This window comes from Mauremys reevesii, linkage group 23 (genome assembly GCF_016161935.1).
Source record: "Mauremys reevesii isolate NIE-2019 linkage group 23, ASM1616193v1, whole genome shotgun sequence".
Taxonomy (NCBI): domain Eukaryota; kingdom Metazoa; phylum Chordata; order Testudines; family Geoemydidae; genus Mauremys; species Mauremys reevesii.
This window is the reverse complement of record NC_052645.1, coordinates 5,770,550-5,794,904: the sequence shown is the minus strand read 5'-3', so window position 1 is coordinate 5,794,904 and position 24,355 is coordinate 5,770,550. Positions and strand designations below refer to the sequence as shown.

The 24,355-nt window shown below is 49.9% G+C and overlaps 1 protein-coding gene across 3 annotated transcripts in view; it reads left to right on the top strand.

Moving 5' to 3' along the window:
* The window catches only part of THEMIS2 (thymocyte selection associated family member 2), a 49,304-nt gene that overhangs the window by 11,096 nt on the left and 13,853 nt on the right, over positions 1 to 24,355 (top strand). The window contains exons 1-3 of one of the 3 annotated variants that reach the window (XM_039511356.1): positions 7,387 to 7,606; positions 21,313 to 21,453; positions 23,060 to 23,470. In XM_039511356.1, coding sequence (XP_039367290.1) covers positions 21,366 to 21,453; positions 23,060 to 23,470 — 499 coding nt within the window. In that variant the 5' untranslated portion in view covers positions 7,387 to 7,606; positions 21,313 to 21,365. Of the gene's footprint in view, positions 1 to 7,386; positions 7,607 to 19,564; positions 19,716 to 21,312; positions 21,454 to 23,059; positions 23,471 to 24,355 lie in introns of those variants that run through there. The other 2 variants (XM_039511354.1, XM_039511355.1) reach the window with 2 other exon arrangements.

The window sequence follows — 24,355 nt, the reverse complement described above, 5'->3', positions numbered from 1 at the left end:
AGCTTCTTTTGATTCTTTTAACTCTTTTTGTTTGTTTGTTTGTTACTGTTACTTACCCCACCAGTTTAGAGGTGTGCTGTTTTAACAGCCATGGTTATAGTTTGCAATAGTCTACATTTCAAGGCTACTGTCTCTGCCGTAGCCTTACAAATTACATTACATGTTTATTTCCCATTATATTTTTTAAACTCTGTGGGGATTTGCAGGGAGGGGTTAAGGGAGTTTCCTAGCTCATGGTTTTCTGTCATGTTAGATCACGATTCCTACAGCGGACAGCTTGCTTACTCACCAGATCAGCAGTTGTGGTCACCAGTGTTGTCACATGTCACCGGTATGGTGCTCTGCTCTGTTCAGTGTTGATAACAGTCGGCTGCGTGCGTGTGTTCCCTATGTGTGCTGGACAGCAGACCCAGAGAGAACACCCAATGACCACAGATTCCGATAAGGTACAAAGGTTTATTGTCAAATGAAGCACAGTAATAGTTTCCCACAGACTCTACAGGACATACTACGAATATGTGCCCCCAACAATGGACCAGCTCAGACAGTGGTGAGACACTCCATTGCCCCATAGGCTGGACAAAGACACCGCCCCAGGGATGTATTCTTATACACAAGTACAAACAAGTTACACATCACTCCTGATGTATTGAGGTACAACCCCTCTGCGTGTTGGGATGCTGCCTCTCTCCCGGTACATGTTGGTTCGAACAAACAAGTCTATCCATCGTATTATCCTTTTGACCCTGTTGTTTAGGATGGGCCAGCCTGTACCTCATCTCTGTGGAATGTGTTCGTACCGGACTGTTCTGGTGCCATCCTGGCACCTGTTTATACTATTAGTGCTTGATACCTTTTAGATAGGTGTATACGTCCAATTAGCAACCTTCTTCTTGCCAGCTCCTGTGAGCAGGGCCTGCCTCTGGCTCACAGCTTCACTTTGCTTTATGTTAGCAAAGTCTTGACCATTACTTTAGCTCAGGCCTCAGGTCTCATACCAGGCCTCTGATATAAGGGTTTATGTTTCAGGGCCTCCTCTTACTACAATCTCCAGGTCCTTTTCTGCAGAACTGCTGCCGAGCCACTCAGTCCCTAGTCTGTAGCAGTGCATGGGATTCTTCCGTCCTAAGTGCAGGACTCTGCACTTGTCCTTGTTGAACCTCATCAGGTTTCTTTTGGCCCAATCCTCTAATTTGTCTAGGTTACACTGGACCCTATCCCTACCCTCCAGCATATCTACCTCTCCCCCCAGTTTAGTGTCATCCGCAAACTTGAAGATATGAGAAACACCACAGCAGGCAGATGTGGGATAATCTGCCCCATTAAGGCCCCATCCTAATCCCTGCTAATCAGACTCCATTTCTCCCAGTGGGAGTGGAACCAAGATGCCCTCATGGGCGTGTACTCTGGAGGTGCGGGGAAGGAACACTGTGAGGAGCTAGTGAGCAAAACAATGACCATCTTTGCTAAAGGCAGCCTGTGACCTCAATCCCATTGAGACAACAGGAGATGGAAGCTGGTCTGAAAAAGGGCAGTTCTTTGTGGAAGCTGCTGTAGAGCAGCAGTTCTCCACCAGGGGTCCAGAGGTCCGCGGGGGCTTGAGCAGGTTACTTGGAGTCCACCAAAATAAACTGGAGAGCAGGGCTGGCGTTAGACTTGCTGGGGTCTGGGGCTGAAGCTGCAGCCTGAGCCCTGCCACCCAGGGCTGAAGTCAACGCCTGAGAAACTTAGCTTTGAAGGGTCCCCTCTGGCTTGAGGCCCCTGGCAATTGCCCTGCTTGCTACCCCCTAACACTAGCCCTGGCTTTTAATCTACTGGATATGCAGAAAACCAGTTGTTGTGGCACAGTTGGGCCGTGGAGTTTTTATAGCATGGGGGAGGGACTCAAAAAGAAAAAGGTTGAAAACCCCTGGTGTAGAACATTATTCATCAGCCCTGCTAAAGACAAACTTCCAGTGATGAAGAATAACAAGATGGAAATATCGATTATGTAGTTGATGCATGAGATTTGAGACGTTTTTAACTGTCAGGGAAGTTTGAAGGTTCCGCATTATTCTGTTTTTAAGACCATTAGGAAAAAGAAAAAGATCTGACACCAGGTGCTAATTTCTTAAAGGGCCCGTTTCTAAATTCATTTTGACTCCTAAACTAATGAACAGGTTCACTTGTCAAGTTTCAGCAGATCCATTCTGTACTCTTATCATTTGTAATCTCCTGGGGGCAGACACTGTGAGCTCTTCTGAGTCTGTGCAGCGGTCAGCACCATGGGCCCAACCAACTTGCCCTATAGTGCAACCACAATAGAAAATGCTACATGATAGTGAAAGAACAGAGTTCTGGCATCTTCAGGTCTCCATTGGCCTTGTAGTTTATAAACTCTGCATGTTTGCTGTGCTCTGCAAACTCACTGCGTGCTCAGTGTTTCTGAATATAGGAGTTCTGAGCCAAGCCCTGGAAGCAGGGGTTGGAGAACTAAGGGGAGCTACGCATAGCAGTTTACCACTGACATGCTCTAGTTTTTTCATAAATGTTTATTCCTTTCTCGTTCACTGAGTTGGGGAACCCCAAGATCAGGACAGGGTGACAGGAGAGCTGGATGAGTGGATGGTTGCAGTCATTTTGAGGTTAACTCCTGTGCTTGAAACTGAAGACAGAGGAAAGGGGAGAATGCGGAGGAGCAAAGAGCAAGGCCTGTGTACATAGTTTATTAGCCCAATAGTAGTCTGAGAGGCTTAAGAAGAGAAGAAAGCCAAACATGGATGTGTTGCAACCTCCACCCAGTCTGCAATTGCCAGGCAACATTGCAGAGAAAAAATGTGGACAGAGATTTGAGACTAGTATTTAGTGGCCATAGGGGCAGAGGAGAAAAATGATAAAGAGAAACCATCAATCTTTTTGCATATTGTTGGGGAGGAAGCACTGGATATTTGTAGCAACTTTAAGTCTGAAGAAGGTGAAAGCATGAAGTTAAGTAAACTACAGACCAAGTGTGAGGAATGTTGCATGCCAAAAAGGAATGAGACCTGTGAGACACACACATTTTTACATGCATTAAAAAAGTGATGACAGTTTATGATGACATATCTCTGAATTAAGAAGATTCAGTAAAACCTGTGACTTTGGTGAGCTGACAGAGTCTGTCGTCAGAGATAAGAATCATTTGTGACATTAAAGACAATGTGGTAAGAGAGAGACTGTTCTGTGAAGGAGACTTAGCTTTAGAAAAAGATCTCCTGATAGCAAGGTACCAGAAATTGTGAAACCACAAGCCAAAGAGCTGAATTCACCGAAAGGGGTTATCCACAAACTAAGTACTAAAGAATATAGGCAGAACTGGTCAAATCAGAAAGTGGAACCAACTGCTATGAACACAACTGCTAGGGGGAAGACTGGGTACAGACGATCATGCGGAAGGTGTGGATAACAGCATGGCTCAAACAGTGTTTTGGCTATGGGAAGTTCTGTCATAAATTTGGAAAAAATAGTCATTTTGCAAAACGCTGCAGATCCGAAATGCAGAAAAGTCACATGTGGGCAGTTGAAGACAACCTGGTCGAGGAGTTTTACATAGACATGCTGGGAACAAGCAAAACTGGGGAGAGGGACTGGGTACTGCCTATGACAGAGAATGGAACAATTATACCACACAAACTGAACACAGGAGCTCAGGCCAATATTCTGTTGAACAAGATTATGGGAGACTGGAAATAAGACCAAAACTGGGACCAACAAAAATAAAAGTCACTGGTTATTCTGTAAGAAGTGTACCAGTGATGGGGGAGGTGCATCAGCCATAAAAAGACCACGTACAGGCTCCCGTTCATTGTAGAGCCAAAGGGGATGACACCAATTTTAGGGCTGACTGCATGTGAGAAACTCGGTCTGGTAAAAATGGGTGCGCTCACTACAAGATCATATTGAACCTGGCTATGAGGCACTCTTTTGGGAATATCATGACCTCTTTCAAGGATTGGGCTGCTTGCAGGGTGAACATACAATCCAGATAAACACGCAGGTCTCTCCAGTTATCCATCCCTGTAGAAAGGTGCCATTTGCACTCTGTGATAAACTCAAGGCCGAGCTCTCAAAGGATGGAAGCAATGCAAGTAATACAAAAAACTGAGGTGCCAACAGAATGTATGAGCGTCCTACTCATTGTGGAGAAAAGTAAGGGCCAGCTACGCATATCATAGAATCATAGAATCTCAGGGTTGGAAGGGCCCTCAGGAGGTATCTAGTCCAACCCCCTGCTCAAAGCAGGACCAACCCCAACTAAATCATCCCAGCCAGGGCTTTGTCAAGCCTGACCTTAAAAACCTCTAAGGAAGGAGATTCCACTACCTCCCTAGGTAACCCATTCCAGTGCTTCACCACCCTACTAGTGAAAAAGTTTTTCCTACTATCCAACCTAAACCTCCCCCTCTGCAACTTGAGACCATTACTCCTTGTTCTGTTCTTATGCTTAGATCCAAAAGACTCAACCAGGCTATACAAAGAGAACATGTCAAACTACCAACCAGAGAAGAGATTATGGCTCAGTTTGCAAATGCTCGATATTTCACTAAATTGGATGCCTCCTCAGGATTTTGGCAGCTAAAATTAATTGAAGACAGCTCAAAACTATGCACATTTCAAATACCCCTTTGGAAGAAACAGACTCTTTGGCATAGCTTCAACACCAGAAATGTATCACAAAACCACCCATATGAACTATGAACATATTAATGGTGTCTACACCTTAGAGCAAGACATCATCATCTGGGGCTCAGCTAAAGAGGAACATGACTGTAGACTTCAGGAAGTCTTGGATGCAACTAAAGCTGCAAACTTAAAACTAAATTGGGAGAAATGTGTTTTAGGGGTTACAGAAGTGACCTTTGGAGGTTTTATTTCCAATGAAGGTGTAAAGCCTAATAAGAGGTAGATTTCTGACTGTGATGGGGTGTTCACCCCAAACAATGCCTGAAGGGGTAAATTAGACCAATTAACCTTAGGCTACACCTGGAGGAAACCCAGGAAGTGCTAGACCCTGATTGCTCAGGACGTACAGCTGTGGGAGGAGCTGGGCAGGAGCTATAAAGCGAGAAAGTCGGCAGGTTTCCGGGAGGGAACCTGCGATCGTATTGTCTGTACATGGGGAAGAACAGGAAGCTGTAATGACAGAGTGGGAAGCAGTCTAGGGAAGGCGCAGTAAGGGCTGGGAGCAATAGCGTAGCTAGGGAGGGAGCGGGGGAACAGCTGCTCCCCAACTGAGCACAAGTGGTGCCTTGTCAATTTCTTGGCACCTTTTTACTCACCTGGAGGAGCGATTAAAAAAAAAAGGTGCCACTCGCTGCGGCACTTTTATTTTACTCACCCAGCAGCGCTCCGGGTCTTCGGCGGCACTTCAGTGGCGGGACCTTCACCTTCAGTGCCACCGAAGGCACCTGGAGTGAGTGAAGGGCCCACTGCCAAAGACCCGGAGCGCCGCCAGGTGAGTAAAAGCGCCGCAGTGGGTGGTGCCTTTTTTTTTTTGCTCTCCCTGTTCCCTCCGCCTGGCTATGCCACTGGCTGGGAGAATAAAAGCCCAGAAGTGCTATGTTGAGGGTCCCTGGACTGGACCCTGGGGTAGAGGGTGGGCCCATGTTCCCCTACATGACATGGCTGGAGTGACACGCTAGGGGTAACCCATCGGGGATGGCTGGAAGCAGACTTTGAAGATATCCCAGGAAGAGGAAACTACATAGTGACCTGGCTGGAAGACCGAGTCATGGAGAGGAGATTGCAGTTCCTGAAGTGAGAGGGATCACAGGTCAAGACAGGATGGGGGAAGACACCCCCCAGAGGAGGGTGCAACGCCTGGCAGAGTTGATCTCCAGGACAGCCAGGAGGAGGCGCCATTAGTGGTGCATGACTCCCCGTCACACAGCCATTGAAATGATGCCACGTTCCCAGTCAAAGAACGATGTCCAGCAGTTCCTGGAAATGGTTAGACTTGCTAACCTGCCTAGAGAAGCGGTGTTTGAGGAAAGTGAGTGGTAAAGACTCACTCCAGAGAGATGTGCTGGTAACCTCTCCTCTCTAGGTAGTTGACACATTGTAGTCTATGGAAATATACTCACTGGGTTGAGAATTGAATGTATATGTTAGTAGATAGTTGTTATATATGTGGACATACATTTGTGTCAAAGTTAGACTCAGGACTCTCAGTTTGTCAGACCACTCTGTTTATTAGCACAGCGCTCTGCTAATGACACCCAGATAATGTGAGCACCCTGCAAGAGCCACACTACCTCAATTTATACAGTTAAAAAGGGAGCAAACTTGACAAGATAACAAAGGGAGCAGAACTGACAAGTTCACCGGAGGCTAGACATACATAGTTAATTTCCTTGCTAACTTTTACCAATCTCTGGCTAATGTTTCACCATTAGCTTAAGTGGATTCACTGTTTATGTTTTAATGTTTCTTTTCCAGACACCTGTATGTCAACATTTATTTCTGCTTAAAGGTACACACAGCATTTCTTTAATCCATTCTTATTTTTACAATACAATTCATTCTACTTTCACATTTGTGAAAGATGATAGATAGAGAGGCTCCCACTCAGGGGCAGCAATATGAGCAGGAATGCTGAGAGGTGCCCAGGAAGCAGCGGGTGAAATTTTCAAAAGAAGCTTAGTGACTTTATGAGCCTAATTCCCATTGACTTTCAATAAGATTTAGATTTCTACATGTCTATGTCACTTTTGAAAATAGGACTTAGGCTCCTAAGTCACTTAGGCATTCTTGCAAATATTGCCCTAGGTGCCTAACATCCACTGAAAGTCAATGGGAATTGGTTACCTAAATCCCTTAGAGCCAGATTTTCAAAGGTATTGAGGCATCTAAAGGTGAGGACAGGTGCCTAGTGGGATTTTGGTGACCAATTCCCATTGATTTCAATAGGAGTTAGGTGCCTAACCTGCTCAGATGTTTTTGAAAAACCCTTGTCTGCATGTTTAGGCCCCTAAATACCTTTGAAAATCTGGCCCTTATACTCCTTTGAAAAGTCTGGCCCTTGTGGTTATATAAGTTTTCTACCAGATATATTACAAGAAAGCAGAACAGAGGGGAACAGGGGAGTTCTACTTTTTTATTCCTTTCCCATTCACTGATCTCTGTTCAGTGAACTCCCAGAGCATCACTCTCCCTGGCAGCCCCACCCTCTGGCACCTCCAGAGCCCGTGGGATCCACATGGCTACAGGGGCTCCTAGTCCAAGCCATTCCCTCTGGCTAGCAGGGCCAGCTTTGGAGGTGGGCAGGCCTGGCGCGCCTTCTTGAGGAGGCACCTCTGGAGCAGTGGTGTCCTGTCCCTCCTCCTCCCCGTGCTGTTCTTCTGCTGTCTGCTGCCGCCACTGCCCCACTCCCTCCCCCCACTTGGAACCGCCCCTGGCCAAGCTGCTCCCAGGAGCCTCCTGCTTGCTGTACAGAGGGTGGAGGGCTGATGCTGGAGTGTCCCCATCCCCCCTCACCCATGTACCCAGTCTCTGCTGAGCTGGGGTGGGCAGACAGGAGTCTCTGTGTGTGCTGCTGCATGGCTGTGGGTCAGGAGTGGGAGCTGCTGGACTGAGCAACTTCAGACAAGTGAGTGCTGAGCTTAAAGGGACAGAGTGTTGCCTCTCACACTCCCCCAACACACAGTCTGTCTTTCTCTCTCACACACACTTGTATTATTGTTGTTGTTATTGGCAAAAACAAGGAGGAGTCCTTGTTGTTTTTGCTGATACAGACTAACACAGCTGCCACTCTGAAACCTGTTATTATTTCTTGGTACTTCCTGTCGAAATGCGCAAGGTACATATATTGCTGTCATTTTATTCTTTCAAAATGTGTTAAGGATTACAGCGCTGTTATTTTAGTTCTTTGACAGTCTATGTATGCGTAACGCCGACAAAGCCTGGTTGTTGGCAGGCAGGATTGAACTGGGATCGGGGGACCTCTGGAGCTTAGTGCATGAGCCTCTACAGCATGAGGGGGGGGAAGAATAGCTCAGTGGTTTGCGCATTGGCCTGTTAAACCCAGGGTTGTGAGTTCAATCCTTGAAGGGGCCATTTGGGGATTGGTCCTGCTTTGAGCAGGGGGTTGGACTAGATGATCTCCTGAGGTCCCTTCCAATCCTAATAATCTATGCTTCTGTGAGCTAAAAGCCAACAGGCTCTTAGCTAAGGCTGTAGAGCAGACTCATTAATTGCTCTCCAAGTGGTTTCGGTGCCACTGGATGGGACAGAGCACCACACCCAGGAGGTGTGCGGGTTACATCTGCATTTCATAATTTTATTTCTCTCTGATGCTTAAATTTAATTCTTTGCGTAGAGAGTTCTAAAACGCCTAATGTGTCCTGGCTGCAGCAATTATCATTATTACTGTTATTATCATATTGTGCTTTGTCAGTCATTATTTAAAGTGGTACAATCAAATAATAGTATCCTTCTAGACTGTATATTTAGCTTGTACTCATCTTAGCAGAGCCAGTTAAAAAAAAATTAGCTAAACACATATTTTTAGACATTGTGCAGATAAAGGTTGCTTATTTTCAAATTGTGTTTTTAGTTATATCTGTAAAATAACAAAATTTGTATAGAAAATAAATGCAATGCCAAGTATGATTCTAATAGCAATAATGGAGTCAAATGTTAGTAAGTCACGTACATGACTGTGGTCGGTAAACATATATGCCAAAATAATTAGAAAAATTAATTCCCTTTCTTAATAAAAGAGAAAGAAACCCTTAATCATGTATGTTAAAATTAAGTATGCTTTTAGTGGAGTGAAAAACAATTGACTAAAATAAAGTAGACAATGGCAGTAACACAGAAAGTAAGCAGATTTTATTTATTTTTATTTATCTCTACTTAAAATAGTGTACAAAGTATCAAACTTGTGTTTCTGATATCTGTGTTATAGCTCCAGAATTGACACCTCAAGGTTTGGGATTGGGAATATCTTGCTGTATTATCTCCTGATTGTTCTAAATTTACATATAAACTTAAAATGTGGCATTAATTGGAGTTTGCATATATTTTTTCTTTCTTTGTATAACAATTAGATACACTGCTTCTGTCAGCTAATTCCTAAGTTATCTGCAAAACTCCTGAGAGTTTTCAAGTGCCTTAGTCCCTGGAATCACAGTTAAACATAGGATATAAACTGGACACTAGGAAGTTTAGACTTGAAATTAGGTGAAGGTTTCTAACCATTAGAGGAGTGAAGTTCTGGACCAGCCTTCCAAGGGGAGTAGTGGGGGGCAAAAAACATATCTGGCTTCAAGACTAAGCTTGATAAGTTCATGGAGGGGATGGTATGATGGGATAGCCTAATTTTGGCAATTAATTCATCTTTGATTATTAGCAAATGGTCTGTGATGGGATGTTAGATGTGATGGGATCTGAGTTACTACAGAGAATTCTTTCCTGGGTGCTGGCTGGTGAGTCTTGCCCACATGCTCAGGGTTTAGCTGATTGCCATATTTGGGGTCGGGAAGGAATTTTCCTCCAGGGCAGATTGGCAGAGGCCCTGGAGGTTTTCCGCCTTCCTCTGCAGCGTGGGGCACGGGTCACTGGCTGGAGGATTTCTACACCTTGAGGTCTTTAAACCATGATTTGAGGACTTCAATAATTGAGGCCTGGTCTACACTACGACTTTAGGTCGAATTTAGCAGCAATACCTCGATTTAAGCCTGGACCCGTCCACACGATGAAGCCCTTTTTTTCAACTTAAAGAGTTCTTTAAATTGATTTGTTTACTCCACCTCCGATGAGGAGATTAGCACTGAAATCAGCTTTGCCGGGTCGAATTTGGGGTAGTGTGGACGCAATTCGATGGTATTGGCCTCCGGGAGCTATCCCAGAGTGCTCCATTGTGACTGCTCTGGACAGCGCTCTCAACTCTGATGCACTGGCCAGGTAGACAGGAAAAGGCCTGCAAACTTTTGAATCTCATTTCCTGTTTGGCCAGCGTGGCAAGGTCCAGGTAAGTGCAGAGCTCATCAGCAGAGGTGATCATGATGGAGTCCCAGGATCGCAAAAGAGCTCCAGCATGGACCGAATGGGAGGTTCGAATGGGGAGACGAATCCGAGCTAGCTGAACTCCGTTCCAGTAAACAAAATACCAAAACATTAGAAAAAGTCTCCAAGGGCATGAAGGACAGAGGCCATAACAGGGACGCACAGCAGTGCCGCATGAAAATTAAGGAGCTAAGGCAAGCCTACCACAAAACCAGACAGGCAAATGGAAGGTCCGGGGCAGAGCCGCAGACATGCTGCTTCTACGCTGAGCTGCATGCTATGCTAGGGGGTGCAGCCACCACTACCCCAACCCTGTGCTTTGACTCCGTCAATGGAGAATCACGCAACAAGGAAGCGGGTTTTGGGGACGAGGAAGATGGTGACAAAGAGACTGAAGAAAGCTCACAGCAAGGAAGTGGAGAAACCGGTTTCCCCAACAGCCAAGATATGTTTTTCACCCTGGACCTGGAGCCAGTACCCCACAAACCCACCCAAGGCGTGCTCCTGGACCCCGTAGGTGGAGAAGGGACCTCTGGTGAGTGTACCTTTGTAAATATTACACATGGTTTAAAATCTGCCCTGGCATTTGTGGCCAGTACAGCTACTGCAAAAGTCTGTTGCAGTATGGATGGAGGATGGGGATGGAGCAGAAATCCCGGTGTCTGCTGGCATTCAAACATCTATTCCTTCTCTCTCCCTGAGTTATCCTCAGGAGAGTGATATCATTCATGGTCACCTGGTTGAAATAGGGTGCTTTTATTAAGGGGACATTGAGAGGTGCCCGTTCCTGCTGGGCTGTTTGCCTGTGGCTGAACTGAAATGCTCCCCGCTGTTAGCCACCCGGTGGGGGGAGGAGTGAAGTGATCATCCCAGAGAATAGAGTGCTGGGGGAGGACAGGGATTATTTGGATTTGAGCTGCATGCTAACCCGCAAACCACAGCCCCTCCTTTTAAATTGCAAACCCATTTTAAATGGCCAACCCAACGGCTGCTTGGTATGGGAAACGAGGGTGCTGCTGTTTGAAACCATTCCCACATGTTATGAAGGTTAAAGAAGCCAAAAGACTGTGGCTTACCATGGCTGCCTGCAAACCAAATTCTATTGCCTGGCATGGCAGGAGTGATCTCTCACACCACACCAGCAGGCCCTCAATATAAGAGGCAAAATGCTACCTTGTAACGAAAGCACATGAGCTGCGTAATGTGAACAGCAAGGTTTAACGGGAAAGAGTGATCCTATTGTTCTCTAAAATGTGTCTTTTTCCACCACCAAGCTCCCCTTTTCCCCACCAGCTGCAAATGTTTCTCCTTCGCAGAGGCTAGTGAAGATTAGAAGGGGTGGGGGGGAAACGCACTCAGGATGAGATGTTCTCAGAGCTACTGCTGTCCTCCCACACTGACAGAGCTCACCAGAATGTGTGGAGGCAGACGATGTCAGAGTGCAGGAAAGCACAACAGGAACGCGAGGAGAGCTGGCGGGCTGAAGAGGATAGGTGGCATCAGCTTGCTGACAAGGCAAGAGTCAATGCTCCGACTGCTGGAGCATCAAACTGATATGCTCCAGCGTATGGTTGAGCGGCAGGAAAGGCAGCAAGAGCACAGACCGCTGCTACAGCCCCTGTGTAACCAACTGCCCTCCTCACCAAGTTCCATAGCCTCCTCACCCAGACACCCAAGAACACGGTTGAGGGGCCTCCAGCCACCCAGCCACTCTACCCCAGAGGATTGCCCAAGCAACAGAAGGCTGGCCTTCAATAAGTTTTAAAGTTTTTAAGTTTAAATTTTAAAGTGCAGCGTGACCTTGTCCTTCCCTCCGCCCCCACCCCTCCAGTTATCCCCCTATTTGTGTGATGAATTAATAAAGAATGCATGAATGTGAAGCAACAATGGCTTTATTGCCTCTGCAAGCGGTGATCGAAGGGGGGAGGGGAGGGTGTTTAGCTTACAGGGAAGTAGAGAGAACCAATCGGGGGGGGGGCGTTCATCAAGGAGAAACAAACAGAACTTTCACACCGTAGCCTGGCCAGTCATGAAACTAGTTTTCAAAGCTTCTCTGATGCACAGCGCCCTGGTGTCTGGCTGCGCATAATCAGCGGCCAGGCGATTTGCCTCAACCTCCCACCCCGCCATAAACGTCTCCCCCTTACTCTCACAGATATTGAGGAGCGCACAGTAAGCTGTAATAACAATAGGAATATTGCTTTTGCTGAGGTCTATCTAAGTCAGTAAACTGCGCCAGCGCACTTTTAAACATCCAAATGCACATTCTACCACCATTCTGCACTTGCTCAGCCTATAGTTGAACAGCTCCTGGCTATTGTCCAGGGTGCCTGTGTATGGCTTCATGAGCCATGGCATTAAGGGGTAGGCTGGGTCCCCAAGGATAACTATAGGCAGTTCAACATCCCCAACGGTTATTTTCTGGTCTGGGAAGAAAGTCCCTTCCTGCAGCTTTTGAAACAGACCAGAGTTCCTGAAGACGCGAGCGTCATGTACCTTTCCCAGCCATCCCACGTTGATGTTGGTGAAATGTCCCTTGTGATCCACCAGTGCTTGCAGCACCATTGAAAAGTACCTCTTGCGGTTTATGTACTCGCTGGCTTGTTGCTCCGGTGCCAAGATAGGGATATGGGTTCCATCTATCACCCCACCGCAGTGAGGGAATCCCATTGCAGCAAAGCCATCGACTATGACATGCACATTTCCCAGAGTCACTACCCTTGATATCAGCAGATCTTTTATTGTGTGGGCTACTTGCATCACAGCAGCTCCCACAGTAGATTTGCCCACTCCAAATTGATGCCTGACTGAGCGGTAGCTGTCTGGCGTTGCAAGCGTCCACAGGGCTATCGCCACTCGCTTGTGAACTGTGAGGGCTGCTCTCATCTTGGTATTATGGTGCTTCAGGGCAGGAGAAAGCAAGTCACAAAGTTCCATGAAAGTGCTCTTATGTATGCGAAAGTTTTGCAGCCACTGGGAATTGTCCCAGACCTGCAACAGTATGGGGTCCCACCAGTCTGTGCTTGTTTCCTGGGCCCAGAATCGGTGTTCCACAGCATGAACCTGCCCCATTAACACCATGATGTGCACATTGCCAGGGCCCGTCCTTTGCAAGAAGTCTATATCCATGTCTATGTCCTCATCAGTCTCGTCACCGCGCTGCCGTCGCCTCCTGGCCTGGTTTTGCTTTGGCAGGTTCTGGTTCTGCATATACTCCAGGATACTGTGCGTGGTGTTTACAGTGCTCATAACTGCCGCAGTGATCTCAGCGGGCTCCATGTTCTCACTGCTATGGCGTCTGAGCTGAAAAAAGGTACGAAACGATTGTCTGCTCTGACGGAGGGAGGGGCGACTGATGACATGGCTTACAGGGAATTACAGTCCACAAAGGGGGTGGCTTTGCATCAAGGAGAAACACAAACAACTGTCACACACAGAATGACCCCCTCAAGGATCAAACTCAAAACCCTGGGTTTAGCAGGCCGTTGATTTCACGGAGGGTGGGAGGAAGCAAATGAATACAAAACAAATTGGGTCTATTTCTTGTTTTGATCCACTCCATCTATCTTTTATATCTTTAGGGTGGCAGCAGACAGTGCAGTATGACGGCTAGCCATTGTCAGCTCCTGGGTGCTCAGCAGAAGATGCTGCATTACGACTGCTAGCCATTCTCATCTCCTGGGTGCTCGGCAGGAGTCTGCCCAGGCGCCCATGACTGACCTCATCAAGGTTGGTTAAAAGAGCACCCAGGAATATGACAATGACAACGGCTACCAGTCATAATGCACCATCTGCTGCCAAAAGGCAAGGAGCTGCTGCTGTGTAGCAATGCAGTCCCATGTCTGCCAGCACCCAGGAGAGTTATGGTGATAGTCAGCTGTACAGGTTCCATGCTTGCCGTGGTATGGCGTCTGCACAGGTAACCCAGGAAAAAAGGCGTGAAACCATTGTCTGCCATTGCTTTCATGGAGGGAGGGAGGGAGAGTGGGGCCTGATGACATTTACCCAGAACCATCCGCTACACTGTTTTTGCCCCATCAGGCATTGGGATCTGAACCCAGAATCCCAATGGGCAGCAGAGACTGCGGGAACTGTGGGCTAGCTACTCACAGCCACCCACAGTGCAACACTCCGGAAGTCGATGCTAGCCTCGGTACTGTGGACTGCCGACTTAATGCACTTAGAGCATTTTTTGTGGGGACACATACAATCGACTGTATAAAAACGATTTTTTTAAAACTGAATTCTATAAATTTGACCTAATTTCGTAGTGTAGACAGACCCTCAGACATAGGTTAGGGGTTTGTTACAGGAGTGGGTGAGTGAGATTCTGTGGCCTGTGTTGTGCAGGAGGTCAGATTAGATGATCATAATGGTCCCTTCTGACCTTAAAGTCTATGAATCTATGAGTAAGGGAGTGGGGGAGGGCACCCCCAGGTTTCACATGGGGCTCTATTCCTGGGCCCGCACGCAGGCTTCTGGGTGCCAGCCCTGCTCCCGGGGCTCTGCTCCTGGCCCCGCACGTGGGCACTGCTGCCAGCCTGCCGGCCCCATGCCTGGGGTCCAGGCTGCCACCCTGTGCCCAAGGCTCCGCTGCTGGCCACGTGCCCCGGTCCCGGCTGCCAGCCCCACCCCCAGCTGTGGCCCCAACCTTGGCCTCCTTACCCCTGTTCGGGTCCCTCCTTCCCAGAGACATGGCCCTGCTCCCGGCCACTGCTCTGGGGAGGGGGGGACGAATGGGGAAGGGGGCTGACTTTCAGCATCTCCACTATTAAAAGTGTTCCAGAGCCACTGTGGTTAAAGTCTCCTCCCACCCCCCAAAATCTGAAATGGCGCTCCGATGAGCCAGGAGTGGCCAGAGGACTGCAGGAGGGCAGTGGGCTCTGGAAAATGCAGCCCCCATTTGACAGCATGAAACCCACCTTGAGCCACATGCCAAGCACCAGGCAGGGGCGGGTCCAGGCCCCAGCATGCCAAGCGCGTGCTTGGGGCGGCAAGCCGCGGGGGGCCCTCTGCCGGCGCTGCGAGGGCGGCAGGCAGGCTGCCTTCGGCGGCTTGCCTGCGGAGGGTCCGCTGGTCCCGCGGCTTCGGCGGACCTCCCGCAGTCGTGCCTGCAGAGGGTCCACGGGACCAGCAGACCCTCCACAGGCAAGCCGCCGAAGCAGCCTGCCTGCCGTGCTTGGGGTGGCAAAATGCCTAGAGCCGCCCCTGGCACCAGGCCCCACAAGTCACAGCAGCAGTGCAGAAGTAAGGGTGCAGTGAACCATATACCATGCCACAATTACTTCTGTCTGCTGGTGATAGTGGTGTTTCCTTCAGAGCTAGGAGCCCAGCCAGCACCCCAGGCCAGTGCGTAATTTGTGCCAGGGCTGAGCTCTGGCACCTCTTTCAATACAAATTAAGCACTGTGGAAAGGCTATGGTGTCCGGACGTGATGCGGGGGGAGGGGGGGAGCCCAGGGAGCCCGTGGGGCCCAGGGGTGATGGTGGGCTACCAAAATACAAGTTCGTCCAAAGCATCATTTTCCCTAAGGCCAGCCCTGCTGGCTAGTGTGGTTAATGCTGCTCCTCACCGAGATCCAATCAGGGGCCTGCAGATTTTACACAGCCCCTGAAACCTGGATGGGAACAAAGGGTTTGATGGGGTAGGCAGGAGGCAGGAGTCACCATCTAGAGATTTCAGAAAGAGAGGAGGGGTAAAGACCTGCCACCAGATACAGTGTGGGCCTTCCAGGCAGAGCACAGGTGTGCGGGAAGGCTGTTGCAGGGTGCAGGAGGGAAGGGGGTGTGGCATGTTGCAGCATCCAAGGTGGAAGGGAGTACTGGGGGGTACCCAGGATCCATGGGGGAGGCAGATTCTCGGGAGAAAGGTGTTGGAGGAGTCCCCTGGAAGGGAGTTGTGGGGGAGTGCCACAGTGTTGCCGGCCCAAAGGGCCCGAGGAGGGGCAACAGCGGGGTTCGCTGCCCGGTGTGCGTCGCACTAATTAACACACCAGGGTGGAGAAGCAAACCAAGTTTATTTGAGCCCAAATAAGGGAGAAAAAGCCATCTCAAATCCTGCACACCCGCACGCAGGCGGGGTCCCAGTATTTATACCCTCCTTGTTTTCCCCCTTCCTCCCTCCCCCCTGCAACAGTTACACTTAACACTATAATGTAGCTTGTTAGAACTGTTCTCATTCGCATGTTTATCTATGGCCTTCACAGCACAGACGCATGCAGACTTTCCTCCCCCTTCTCCCTCGTCTTACTGCCGCTTTTTGCTGTTTCGAGCTGTACTGCATCTGCAAGCTAAGAAAGCTGACAGTTACACATTTTGCTTGCTGTTTATTAGCATCTTAGGCTGGTTAAAGTTCACAGCATGGAAGAACTTTGGTTTACTCAGGCCTAGAGTCACAACTTTGGTTCACTTAGGCCTAGGGACACCAACAACAGGGTCTGTGGGGGGAGGAGGTCACAGGGGGTGGGGGAAGTGTCACGGGGTCCACGGGGGTGGGTGGATTGCTGGGTTCATTGGGGAAGGTGCTGTTTGTGTCTGAATTTAATAACAAAGCAATATTGTCAAAACAACAAGCTCAAATGGAATTATTTAATCAATGATTAACACAGCATATAGAGAAAGAAAAGCTCTCTTACCTCTCTGTAAGGTGAAGAGCTGGCCCCTTTCCTCCCAGTGGTGGGGTGCTGGCAATGTTCTAACTCCCCATACCTCTGTCCTTTTGTAGGATGAGAGACAAAGCCATTCCTTTTTGGAGGGAAAAATTACTTCCCTACAGTTAATTTCACTGTGTGTTGTTTTCAAATTCTCATTTTACCTAAATACATATGGAATTTCTTGTATGGCATCTTAGGTTACATGCCAGGTATGCTGAAGGGATTCCTAACTCAGTTATTATTAAGGACACTGTTGCAACAAGCACTTCCTAACAAGTTAAAACATCTTTCGATTTGTCATTATTTCATGTATCACAGAAAACATATGCAACAACAAATACCTCTTATCAACCACAGAGCGTAACTGAATTACGTGTGCCTCCCTATCAATGACCCAGTCTTGTTCATTATAAGTCACTTTTGCAGGGACCTTCATTAGTTTTGAGAGATCCTTTTCCTGGATATCTGGAGTCTCATAGTCTTAGAGGTGCAGGGAATAATTAGATGCAGCCCAATTACATAAATTCCTGAGAGTTGCCTACTTACTAACTTCAGGTTCAGGACAGAACTTTCAGCTTCATAGATACAGGAAACTAAAATATATATAGATACACAACATAAAAAGGATTTTGGTTAGCATGTAAAAGAATCATGATCGTTTAATATACAAAAATCATAAAAGTTAATATTAACAGCACTATGGGGAGGTGTCACAGGGTCTGTGGAGAAAGGGTGTATGTGTGGTGGGTCACAGGGTCCATAGAGTAAGGAGACAGTAGCAGGTACCCAGGGTCCATGGCAGGGTGCCAAGGGAAGTAGGTTGGGGGCATTTCACAAGGTCTGTGAAGAAAGAGAGCTGTGGGGTGGGATGTCACAGGGTCCATGGAGGAAGCAAGTTGAGGGGAGTCACAGGGTCCATGGAGGAAGGGAACAAATAGCACTTAAATAAGGAACTACATTTTGATTGACTGTAAATTACAAAATAGTTCTCAGGTCACCTCAAGTCACATGTGACCATTATCCTGTTATGGAGAGATAAGGGTCTGCTACTCCCAGAGCTGAAGTTTAATACTGAGCAAAACTCTGCCAAATATCATGCCCACATTTCTATTTTGCATTTTCATTCTAAGTAATCATACACTAAACAAATAACTCAAACCCAGTATTCCAACAATTTGTCCACAAACCCAGTATTCCAGCAATCTGTCCCAAACTGTTGCAGAGAAATTATACAGACAGTTACAAATTAAGAAATCAATAGGAACCCTGTTTTCTTTTTAGATAAATTAAGAATTGGGGAAAATGGCTACATTTATCACCCTGTGTTTAATTATGTAACAACTTTAAAAACATGCATCCTGCTGAGTGTTGTGTCTGTGAGCCCAGCCACACAAAGAATGGACAGCCCCACGCACTGCATCTTCACCCCGCCAACAGCCTTGCACACCCACCCCATAGTCAGCCACTGGATCCCCACCCCCAACTCACCACTGGTGAGCGGGCAGCTGGTGAGCAGGGATCCAGCCCGCAGCAGGACCCGCCAGTACTGAGTGGGGGGAGACAGAAAATACGGGACAATTTGTCTGTTTTTAAGAAAAAGTTGGGACAGTTGCAGGAGGGCTTAAATATGGAACGGTCTCTTTAAAACCGGGATGCCTGGTCACCCTACCTTGAATCATTTTTGTGGCTCTTGTCTGCACCTTCTCCAATTTTTCTGCATCCTTTTAGAAATGTGGACCCCAGAAACGTGCAGCATTCCAGTATTGGGCTCACAAATGCAGTATACAGAGGTAAAATCATCAATCTGCTCCTACTCATGTCTCCATTGTTTATGCATCCAAGGATCACATTAGTCCTTTTTGTCACAGCATCACACTGGGAGATGAATGTCTCAGTTTTCAGGGGTTAGCTATTTGGACAAGAAGTTGAATTTTTCTGCAGAAAACAGACACTTCTTGTGAAAAAATTGGTTAGTGGCAAATCCAATTATATGATGAAAAGTAGTTTTAACTGATAATTTTGTCACTTATGGGGGTTGAATCCCCAGTTCCTTACTAAAGGATAATTTGCTAATTACAACTGTGCGCATGTAAGGCAGGTGAACATGCCCTTGGGGGAGGCTAGCTCCCGGGTCCTCTCCGTCTGCCCGAGGCTGAGCCTCCTCTGCCCCTCCTCCCCCACTGGAGCCCAGAGCACACACCCCCCCACACGGCCACCCCCCCACACCTGTCTCCAGCCCCAGCACTGGGCGGCCGGAGCACTGGGCAGGCAGCATGGCCCCAGCGCCAGGAGGATGGGCAGCATGACATGGCCTCAGTCCGGGGGGCTTGTGCACACTGTGGCACCAGCCTGCCAGCTCCAGCCTCTCAGCCACAGAAGGGAATGGCAGGCAGGAGGGGATCTGGGGGTGGAGGGTGCCATCCCAGGCTGTTTGGGGAGGCACAGCCTTCTCCTGCCTACAATACCCACCGCCCATATACATAGGTATGTTTTCGGAGGTGAAGCGCTCATGACACAGGCCAAAGAAAAATGCTTTGGGACAAGGAGTGGCAAAATCCAGCTCCTTCTGGTGTTCACAGGGCCATGGCTCCTGGGGTGACCCAGAGTTCTTTTGTCAGTCAGTCAATTAAGGGCTAATTCCTTATTTGGACAGTAAGTAATTAATAACACATTAATTACTAACGCAACCAGTTATACAATCCAATCACGTTTGGTGACATTTATGTAATCTTACACTGATGATCTTTTACAACATTTTGGCCTCTGAATAAGGCACTAGGAATGAGGAACCAGTTCCAGCCTCAGATGGAAGCAGCCCCACAAGCTGCTCGGGACCAGGAGGCACTGATCTCCTGTCCCCCGTGCCATTGGGATGGACTTGGGGCCTGGCTCGAGCCAGCGTGCGGAGAATGATCCAGAGAGCATTGTCCCAGGGGATGGATGCGGTGCCCTGACAGTCTGTTACCAACCCTCATGCTGAGACCCTTTCTGCTGGATCACGCCCACGCAGGGCTCAGCAAAAGCAGAACTCTTGGCTGTGAGTGGGGGTGGCTAATCTCTGTGGCACTGAATGAGGACTGGAAATGAATCAGTGTGAGAAAAATTAGTCAGCAGCTTCCCATAAGCTTTAAAATAGCCATTAGGCCATGTGCTTCAGTTCACTGCACATATGAGGGAACACCTGGCCAGGCAGCCTGCAGCTCTGGGGGAGGGCAGAATGTGGCAATTCTCAAGGTACCCAGGACTGTGAGTTGCCTTTTTAACCCCAGCCTCTAGCAAGAGGGAGCCTTGCCATGGTGGCTGGGTGCTGGCCCTTCACACCGCCAGCCTGTTGGCCACTCCAGCACTCTCCTCTGGGCTGCGCCAGCCCTGCCTTCACCTTGCAGGGTAACAAGAGGTGCCTGCCAGGAGCCTCCACAATTCAGCTACTTTCGCCCCTTCCTCTCCCGAACCTCCAGCAGGTACAATGGCTGCCTCCCCCACCCCCGCCTCCAGCAGGTACAATGGCTGCCTCCCCCACCCCCGCCTCCAGCAGGTGCGACTGCTTCCCCCACCTCCGCCTCCAGCAGGTGCGACTGGCCCCCCACCCCCGCCTCCAGCAGGCACAACAGGTGGCTCCACCCTGGAAGCCTGGGAGTTCTATGTCAGCGATCTCCCCCCTCAGGACAAGACTTTTGTTACAGTTGCTGGTGTCTAGATACCCAGGTCTCGGGAGCCGGCATCATTTGCAGTGGGGCCCCTCAAGCCCTGAGCTACAGAAGGCCTGGGCATGGTGCTCCCATGGCCTTGCTGTCTGCAGTGACCCCGCCCTTGGCTGGGGCAGTCTCTGGAAGGCATTTCTCCCAGCTCGCCGTTTCTCTGGCTCAGGAAGCGCTGCCTCGGCCCTCAGCTACCGTGCTCGCAGCCACGGTCCCAGTGTGGCCCGTTAATGTGGACGTCCCTCTTTCCGGAGGGGAAAGGCTCCCGAGAGCAGAGTCACTGCCCACAGGGAGACCTTCTGGCCCTTGCCCTGCACACACCTCCTTCCCAGGCCTCCTCAGTCCTGGTGCTGGCTGGAGGGGTCTCCTGTCCCACCAAGGAGCATGCTCGCTGGCCTGGACTGCACAGGCCTGCGCAGCCGCTCCCCTCCTGGTCAGCCTGGTGGCTGCCCTCACCGGTAATAGCTTGTTAGCCAACAGGCTCTGACTGTCTAGGGTGGGAACTGATGCGGGCCCAGCACTGTCATACCTGGGAACATCACAGTCTTTATTGTGTTTGTCCTTACGGGGGCGCAACAGAGCTCTTACCCCACTGTACTGATGGGGAGCTGAGGCCCAGAGAGATTAAGGTCCAGAACCCCAGAGGTAACTAGGCACCCGATTCCCACTGAAATCAATGGGAGTTAGGCACCTAAGCACTTTGGAGGCTCTGGGCCGCACTGCCTTGCCCAGGGTCTCGAGTGGGCCATCCTTCCATCCTTCCTCCCCGCTAGGACCCTTCTCCAAGGTGTGCTGCTTCCTGGGGAGCGAGGGCCTTGCTGGGTGACAGTGAGGTTCCACCCCGGAGACGGGCTGAGTGACTGCAGCGCTGTCAGCGCTGGCTGACTGACTGCAACCACAGAAACACCCATAAACCGCCCCCATGTTCCCCTGCAGGGTCGGTGTACGAGGTGAGTGGCAGAGAGTGCTGCTTATCAACAGGGGATCTGATGAAAATTACTGGCCTTTGCCTGCAGAAGGTCACCTGCATGGATCCAAAGACCGGGCAAGCAACAGAGCTGCCTCTGAACTTCAAAGGTAAACTGGGACACCCCATGCCCACCCAGCCTACTGCAGGTAGGCACCCGCCCACCACACACAGATACACCCCATCCTCCTCCACACTATACACCCCACCCCCCCCCTCATATACAGCCCCCCACCACTACCTCTAGGCCATCCGCACCCCAGCCATACACACACACACACACATCACTGCCTCCAGACCATCTGCACTCCCAGCCTCCCCCCTACACACATACACACACCCCCCCCTACCTCCAGGCCATCCACACCACAGCCATCCACACACAAACCAGCCCTCCCCTCTCCCACAACACACTGCCTCCAGGCTCAGCCACCAGCTCCCTCACACATCAACATCCCCAACACTACCTCCAGCCATCCGTACACATACACAAACACAAATACACATACACACACATATCCAAACATACACACACACACCCCAGCCTCCTCACATACCCCCCCACCCCCGCCATTACCTACCAGCCATCCTCATCCCAGCCATAAACACACACACAGTCTCACTGCCCCCACACCACCAATATATATAGGCCACACACTCACCCTACCATGACATACAGGCTTCCCCCCACCACACTCCCCAGCCACCTATAACCAAACAGAGCCTGCCCACCACAAACAGGCCCTGCTACGGTTGCCAGCTTTCTGATTGCAGAAAACTGAACACGCTTGTCTAGGGTTGCCAGGTGTCCAGTCGAAAGGGACCCTGGTGCATAGGTGCCAGTGCTCGGGGTGGGGGGCAGTGCACGGAGCCTCCCTGGCCTCCCTGCACCTAAGGGCCACAGAGACATGGCAGCTGCTTCCGGGAGCTACGCAGAGCCGGGTAGGGAGCCTGCCTCAGCCCCACTGCACTGCCGACTGGACTTTCAATGGCCTGGTCAGCAGCCACCAGGTTCCCTTTTCGACCAGGTGTTCCAGACGAAAACCAGATATCTGGCAACCCTAGCCCCACACACATGCCCCAGCCACACACACACCCTGGCCACCACATGCAGGCCACACACACACACACACACACACCCCACACGCACACCCTGGCCACCACATGCAGGCCACACACACACACACAGCCACATACACACATGCCCCAGCCACACACACACCCTGGCCACCACATGCAGGCCACACACACACACACAGCCACATACACACATGCCCCAGCCACACGCACACCCTGGCCACCACATGCAGGCCACACACACACACACACAGCCACATACACACATGCCCATCACCTCCAGGCCACACCCCCACTCTGGCCGCATTTGCTGAGGCGGGTGTGGCTAATCCCCAGCCCCACTGCCATTGTGGGGTGGGGCAGCCCCCCATGCAGGTGCTGCTGGGATCTGTGCATGGCTCAGGCTTGTGTACAGACAAGGCTCCATGAGGTGCTTCATTCCTGGGGTCCCTGGTTCAGGGTTGCCTAGCCAGGTTTTCCCAGGCAGGACTGTCCCTTTGTTGAGGTAGCTGTCCTGGAAGGCCTGCCTGGGTTCCAGTGCACATGGCCAACTTTCCAGTGTTGTGGCCTCAGGATCATCCCAGTCGCAGCAACTCTACCTGCCGCACTAACGGGGAGCTTCCTCTTGCCCTCCTGCAGGCCATTTCCAGCCCAGCCGAGACAAGCTGTCATACACCAGCCTGAAGAAGCTTGCCTGGACCAGGCCAGCAGGGCTCCAGGACATGCCCTTCTCCTTCACCTCAGCAGCTGACTTGACCGTGGATGGGCGGGTCATTCCCAAGGGCCAGCCCATTTCCCTGCTTTCGGTGGCCAGGCATGAGGGCCAGGAGTTTGCCAACTGCACGACCATGGGGCAGGATGGGCAGCATTTGCTCTGCCTCCCCTTCTCCCTCCAGGGCCAGTTCTATGAGTGCACCGGGCAGCAGAGCTACACGCTGAGCCAGGTGCTGCAGTCGGAAGCCCTGAGGGGCCAGCGCCTGAAATGCTCTGCACTCAGCCGGCACTCACTGCTCCTCTGCCCCGTGTACGAAGTGGAGGCGATAATGCACAGTGAGTACGGATGCAGCCGGGGCTGCTGGGGGTGTATGTGAGAGAGAGAGCTGGATGGAGTGGTGTGTGTATGGCTCCGTGCCTCTGGGTCAGTTTGTGGGGGAGGTGTGTCCTGGAGTCTCTGTGTGTGCTAAGGTGACCACCCATCCCTTATTTTAAGGGGCAGCCCCTTATTTCATTGATTTTGTCCCTTAAGGCAACCACTCAGCCCTTATTGTAAAATGTACTGAAATGTACTAAAACAGATCATTAGTATGTTTTAAACTTTAAGTTGAAACTTACGATAATTGAATTGTACACTTGAGAGAACAATCCATGCTATGCGAAGGGAAATGGTGTTTCCCTAAAATGTCCCTTAAATGTCCCTTAAAGTCATGGTTTTTCCTTATTTCCATTCAACAATGGTGGTCCCCCTAGTGTATGCCCACCTCAACGTGTGTGTTGCTGTCTCTGTGTGACTTTGTTGGGGAAGAACTTTCCTTTCAATGAACTGAGGCATTTATTTAAATCATTAACTGAAGCTATTAAGAACCCAAATAATCCACATCAGACAATTTAAGCTAGTGGGCCAGACTGGATAACAAAGATGGCAGTACTTTTCCAAGCACCTATGTGAGTAACCAAAATGGGATGCTGCTGCTCACAGTAAATTGTGCAGATCTTCAAAATATGATGGTGTTGCCCCTGGATTCCCCTGGGCTTCTTGCCCCTGGCTCACCTTGATGGGGCTCCTTGGGCTCAGCTCCTTCTTGTCCGGGGGGGCGGGATAAGTCATGGCATCTCCCAAGCGCCACCCATGTAAGGCATCAAACCGAGCAGTCACAGTGAACTGTACAAATCTGCCCCACCCCGCACTCTCCTTTTTCACATGAGCAATGGAATGGT